The sequence below is a fragment of the Trichechus manatus genome, unplaced genomic scaffold (assembly GCF_000243295.1).
Source record: "Trichechus manatus latirostris isolate Lorelei unplaced genomic scaffold, TriManLat1.0 scaffold00006, whole genome shotgun sequence".
Lineage (NCBI taxonomy): Eukaryota > Metazoa > Chordata > Mammalia > Sirenia > Trichechidae > Trichechus > Trichechus manatus.
The window spans coordinates 19,709,032-19,715,629 of NW_004443942.1; the positions used below are offsets into that span (position 1 = coordinate 19,709,032).

The window sequence follows — 6,598 nt, forward strand, 5'->3', positions numbered from 1 at the left end:
TCAAAATCTCTTCCTAGGTGCATTTCCTGCTTCTGCTACTTATGCACGAAAAGACTTGCTCCGGCGATCTACTCACATTGCTACCAAGACTTTCCAAGCTTTTCGCATATTTGTGAACAATGAGCTCAATGAACTCTACACAGGACTGAAGACAGCTCAGAAGTTTTTGAGACCTGGTGGTCGTCTTGTTGCTCTCTCCTTCCATTCACTAGAGGATCGCATAGTCAAACGATTCTTACTTGGGATAAGCATGACAGAAAGGTTTAACCTAAGTGCTAGACAAAAGGTGTTACAATCATCACAATTGGGTTCAGGTCAAGAAAACAAAGAGGATGTCTCATTAAAGGCTCCTTTAATGTGGGAATTGATACACAAGAAGGTGCTTACTCCAGAAGATCAGGATGTACAGGACAACCCCAGAGGGCGCTCAGCTAAACTCAGAGCAGCTATCAAATTATGAGAAAAAAGTTATCATAATCTGACCGTTCAAATTTTTCCTGACAATTTTTTTAATCTTTTTATGTGATGTTACTGAAAAGCTTAATACACAAAGGTGAGGGAAAGTCTGGAAATTGACAGTATTTAGCATTATTTTTTTCTTCAAAAGGAAATAGTAACATGACAAAAGAAGTTCAACTCAGCATCATTTCAAAACTGCAAAAAAGTGTTTATCTTATTACATTTTACTATTGAAATGCAGTCCTTTCTCTGACAAGGAAATTAACAAAAAATAAAACTGTTTTTGTTATCTATATATGTAAACTCAAGCTGTCAGAAGAGCAATAGTATAATCATATCTGCATGCTCTAAATTCTTTTCTTAATTGTACTTTAGATGAAGGTTTACAAAACAAACTAGCATCTCATTAAACAGTTAATACATATATTGTTTTATGACATTGGTTAACAACTCCACAACATGTCAACAGTCTCCTTTCTTTACTTTGGGTTTCCTATTACCAGCTTTCCTGTCCCCTCCTGCCTTCTCATCCTTGCCCCTGGGCTGGTGTGCCCCTTTAGTCACATTTTGTTTTATGGGCCTGTCTAATCTTTGGCTGAAGGGTAAACCTCAGGAGTGACTTCATTACTGAGCTAAAGGGGTGTACGAGGGCCATACTCTGGGGGTTTTTCCAATATCTGTCAGGCCAGTAAGTCTTCTCTTTTTCTGTGAGTTAGAATTTTAGAGGCCATAGTACTTGTGGTCCACTAGTCCTTTCCTTTGTGTCTTTAGTTTTCTTTATTCTTCCTTGCTCCCGAAGGGGTGAGACCAGTGGAGTATCTTAGATGGCTGCTCACAGGCTTTTAAGAGCCCAGACGCTACTCACCAAAGTAGAATGTAGAACATTTTCTTCATAAACTATTATGCCAGTTGAGCAAAATATTCCCCAAGACCATGGTCCCAGTAATTCGGTCCCTCAGGGAGTTTGGATGTGTTTATGGAACTTCCATGACCTTGTCTTGTGCAAGTTGTGCTGGCTTCCCTAGTATTGTGTACTGTCTTACCCTTCACCAAAGTTACCACTTATCTATTGTTTTAGTTAGCATTTTTCCATCCCCACCCCTCTCCACCTCGTAACCATCAAAGATTGTTTCTTTTTGTGTATAAACCTTTCTATGAGTTTTTATAGTAGTAGTCTCATACAATATTTGTCCTTTTGTGATTGACTTATTTAACCCAGCATAATGCCCTCCAGATTCATCCATGTTGTGATATGCTTTCCAGATTCATCGTTGTTCTTTGTGATGTCATGCGTAGTACTCCATTGTGTGTATGTACCATAGTTTGTTTATCCATTCATCTATTGATGGGCATCTAGGTTGTTTCCATCTTTTTGCTATTGTGAACAATACTTCAGTGAACATGAGTGTGCATGTGTCTACTTGTGTGACAGCTCTTATCTCTCTAGGATATATTCCTAGGAGTGGAATTGCTGGATCATATGGTATTTCTATTTCTAGCTTTCTAAGGAAGTGCCATATTGTTTTCCAAAATGGTTGTACCATTTTGCATTCCCACCAGCAGTGCATAAGAGTTCCAAACTTCCTGCAGCTTCTCCAACATTTGTTATTTTCTGTTTTTTTGATTTGTGCCAGTAATGCTAGGGTGAGATGGTATCTCATTGTGGCTTTGATTTGCATTTCTCTAATGGCTAGTGACCCAGAGCATTTCCTCATGTGTCTGTTGGCCACTTAAATGTCTTCTTTGGTGAAGTGTCTGTTCCTTTCCTTTGCCCATTTTTTAATTGCATTATTTATCTTTTTATTGTAGAGATGTTGGATTTTCCTATAGATTTTAGAGATGAGACATTTGTCAAATTTGTCAAAGCCAAAAATTTCTTCCCAGTCTGTACATTCCCTTTTTACTCCTTTGGTGAAGTCTTTTGATGAGCAGAAGTGTTTAATTTTTAGAAGATCCCGGTTATCTAGCTTATCTTCTGGTGTTTGTGTGTTGTTAGTTATGGGTTTGTATCCTGTTAATGCTGTGTATTAGGGCCTCTAGTGTTGATCCTATTTTTTCTTCTATGATCTTTGTAGTTTTGGGTTTTATATTTAGGTCTTTGATCCATTTTGAATTAGTTTTTGTGTATGGTGTGAGGTATGGGTTCTGTTTCATTTTCTTTTTTTGCAGATGAATATCTAGTTTTGCCAGCACCATTTATTAAAAAGACTGTCTTTTCCCTATATCTGCTTGCCCTAAATTCTTTATTTAGTAATTCAAATTTTCAATAGACTTTCTATGGCTCAAATAATAATAATTATGGGATGAATTTTAATTTAATTGGGAATAATTAATTATATAGCTTTCTCAAATATAGGTGTTGTGCAACGTTAAAATTTTTAAGTATTATTTTAAAAATGCATTAGAGATAAATATCATTGTCAAGATTATAATATTCATTATTTTAAAGGAATTTTTCAGTATATTGCAAGGGAAAAATGTAGAGTTGCTTTAACAGCCTTCACAGATAATTGTTTCACAAAATTTATGTTTTAAAGTCACTTGTGTTTATTATAATAATAGCCAAAAATGCCTTTGAGAAATAAGAAAACCTATCGTTTGAATCCTGCATTTCTAACTGAGCTATTCAGAATAACTCAACCAAGCCTATTTGAAATGAAAATACAATCTTATTTACTCAATTTATTAAAATCAATGCACTCTTAATGTTTTTATTTACATATAGTAGCTGTAATAAGGGTAAAAAGTTTATTTAGGTAAAGTTCACTTGGTAGATATTTTAACAAATAATGATATTAATTCACAATTCACATATCAGCTCTTTATATGTAAATATATACTTCTAATTATTTGTGCAGCAACTACTAAACTAGATACTAGAGAAACAAAGGTGAGTTAAGTACATATGGCCCACAGTACCTGTCCTCATGGAGTTGATACTCAAATGGAGGAGAACGATATTAGTTAAGTAATTACAAAAATAAGTATCAAATTGATGCAATGTTAAGTGCTAAGAAGAAGCAGTACAAAGTACTGTAAGAGTATCTAGTAAGGATTTGGTCTGGTAAGGGAAGCCAGGTCTGAGAAAGTGGTGCCTGATTTGAACCTGAAGGACAGAAGGAGTTAATTAGCAAAGGATGCATGGGATAGGGAGGGGGCTTGATGATTAAAGGTGCACACAAATGTTTGTTCTCTAGGTTGTTATTCTTGAAATTGTATTTATAATACTAACTTCCTCAATAAGCTATTCCTTCAAATACAAAAAAAAATCATCTTCTATACTATGATTATAAATTATAAGTTATAAATTCTGAATACAAGTGAATGAAATTTAGTATAACTATATGGGCAAAATTATTTTGGCAGTCTAGTGGATTTACTATGAACTGCTAAAAGAATGATCAAGGCAGTCTTAAATACAAGCAGAATGCTCCTCAGAAGGGAGTATGACAAGACTTCAACTTGCTTACTTTGGATGGGTCATCAGGAAAGACTAATCAATAGAAAAGGACATCACAGTTGGTAAAGTAGAGGACTATCTTAGGCTGAGTTCTCTAGAGAAGCAAAACCAGTGAATATATACACACAGAGAAAGAAAGATATATAAAGGAAATGGCTCAAGTGGTTGCACAGGCTGGAAAGTCCCAAATCTGTGGGTCAGGTTGGAGTCTTCTCTCAACTCACATAGCTTCAGGGTCTGGCAAACCCAAGATCCGGACTGCAGAGGCTGACGAATCCCAAAATCAGCAGGTAAGCTGCTAGCTCAAGTCCCAAGACCTGGAGGTCAAATGAACAGGAGCCAGCGGTAGGATCCAGAGCAACCAAAAAGCCAATAAGCCTTGTCAGAAAATCTGTCTGTATTGTGTACAGGCTATACCCTCAAGGAAACTCCCTTTCAACCGATTAGCTTCTCACAGCAGATCCCATCATGGAACTGATCACATTATATCAGATCTCATCATGGAAGTGATTGCATCATTATATGACTGCCAAACTACATTATAACTGCACATCATAACTGCCAAACCACTGAGAGTTACGGCCTAGCCAAGATGGCACACAGCCTTAACCATCACAAGGACCAGTGAAAATGAAGGGAAAACCCTCAGTGAGATGGATAGTCACAGTAGCCACAACAATGAACTCAAACATACCAACTATCATGAAGATGGCACAGGATTGGGCAGCATTTTATTCTGTTATATACAAGGTTGCCATAAGTTGGAGGCAGCTTGACAGCAACTAACAACAATATATGGGCAAAATAGGTAAGAGTTAAATACTTATTACCTCAAACTTGTTATTTTATCTGCCATTGTAATATTTCACTTTAGTTTCCAAGCTTGTTTACCACTTTTACTTTACAGACTTTATTCAAATCCTAACAATCCTATAGTGAAATCAGAATTAGAAAAAATTTCTGGGGAGAAAGTTCTCAAAATGGGAACAAGAATGCCCAGGTCAGTCCCCTGCATCCTACCTGTTTCTCCTTCCATGAATGACATATATGTGAATGTGAATGAGAGATCTCCAAAGGTAGGTACCCATCTAAGTATCTGATTAGAAAATAATAGCCTTGCACCCTTATATATTCAACGATGATTTGCTTGTTTCACCATTTTTGTATTCTGTATAAGATGGGAATTTCTTCTTTAATAGTAAGTGGAAAATGAAAGAAAAAAAATCTTAAATAATATGCATGAGAAAAATCCTCCTTCGAAAGACACAATATTTATTTTAAAACGTTTTGGCCAGGAGGCGGGGCCAAGATGGCGGAGTAGTCAGACAATTCCGGTAGACGCTCTTACAACAAAGACCCCAAAAAGCAAGTGATTTGATTATATATGGCAATCTGGGAGCCCTGAACACCAAAGGCAGAGTTGAGGAATCAGACTGAGTGGCAGGGGGAAGGAGAGATGGTTCGGAAGCAGCGAGGAGTTGCCAAACCTGACCCAGCGAGAGCCTGAGCCCTTCAGACCTGAGCAGCTCATGGGTGAGCGGTGAGGCAGGCAAGTGGCAGTGCTCAGGAGGTGTGTTTTCCACAGTGGGAGAGACCCAGCACCAGAGAGTCTACACAGCCACCCAGAACCAGTGAGAAGCAGCCCTCATTGGCGAAAGATAAGTACTTGCGTATGGCTTATTGCATGGGTCAAAAACACCCCTCTTAGGGAAAAACCTCTCTCCCATTTACCTCCCCACTCCTTGCTCTACACGGGGTCCCAGACCAACTTCAGCAATTGCTGAGTCACCTGGGCTGGAAGTAGGATCTGTCACACACCCAGAGCCATTCTCCCTGCCTTGGAGAGTGAACAAATTAACAAATGGGAAAAAATAAACTGCCGTCTCCCCTAAGCCAGGAACCCAGGGTAGGCACAGATCCTTTGCCTAGGCACAGGCATAAGGAATCCACAGACATTGAGTGCCTTTCCCCCTGCACAGACCTGTGCGGGCCCATCTCAACAGCATAGGTCCTCATTACCGCAGTACAACAGGGTACATACCAGAACCCTAACTTCAACTGTTTCAGCTGTGAAGTAGCAGGTTCTTGACATTTGACACCACTCTGCCCATTAAGCAGGGTCTTCACCTACCCACATCAGGGGCCTGAGGACTGGTGGCTCCACCCACGCCACCTAGCCACCTGCGATAGCGGCCCGTGAATAAGAGGTGCCCCCCCAGTCCTTACAGCCAACAGCATTAAGTGCACATAGTCCGGCTGCAAAATCCACCCACCTACGTGCTCTAGGAAACAGGGACACGCCTTCCTCCTGGACACTAGGGGGCGGCCGTCAGCCCCCTGCCTTGCTCAGAGTATGTCCCCCTCCTGCAGCCAGTTGCCTGTGCCTACACCAATCACCCATGCCTGTCTAGGACTGTAAGTGAGAGCCTACACCACACACTTGCTGGCTATCTACCTGGGCACCTGAGCTGAATCCATACAGGAAGAGTGGGCACACTCCTGAGCTCACATACCTAGTAACAGATCTAACCACCTGGTGACAGGACATTAGAGCTTCAAAGGTGCCAATAATCAAACTAGCTCATACGAGCAGCCTATTTGAGCATATCAAAACAAAACAAGAAGCTAGGACACAGTAAGCAAACATAAAATAAATAAATATAATAACTTATTGATGGC

At 39.5% G+C, this 6,598-nt stretch overlaps 1 protein-coding gene across 5 annotated transcripts in view; it reads left to right on the forward strand.

Moving 5' to 3' along the window:
- The window catches only part of METTL15 (methyltransferase 15, mitochondrial 12S rRNA N4-cytidine), a 276,524-nt gene that overhangs the window by 254,221 nt on the left and 15,705 nt on the right, over positions 1-6,598 (forward strand). For 4 of the 5 annotated variants that reach the window (XM_023737910.1, XM_023737901.1, XM_004369740.2 and 1 more), the window contains exon 6: positions 18-767. The exons of the other annotated variant lie outside the window; for it this stretch is intronic. In XM_023737910.1, coding sequence (XP_023593678.1) covers positions 18-460 — 443 coding nt within the window. In that variant the 3' untranslated portion in view covers positions 461-767. Of the gene's footprint in view, positions 1-17; positions 768-6,598 lie in introns of those variants that run through there. 5 annotated transcript variants of the gene reach the window in all.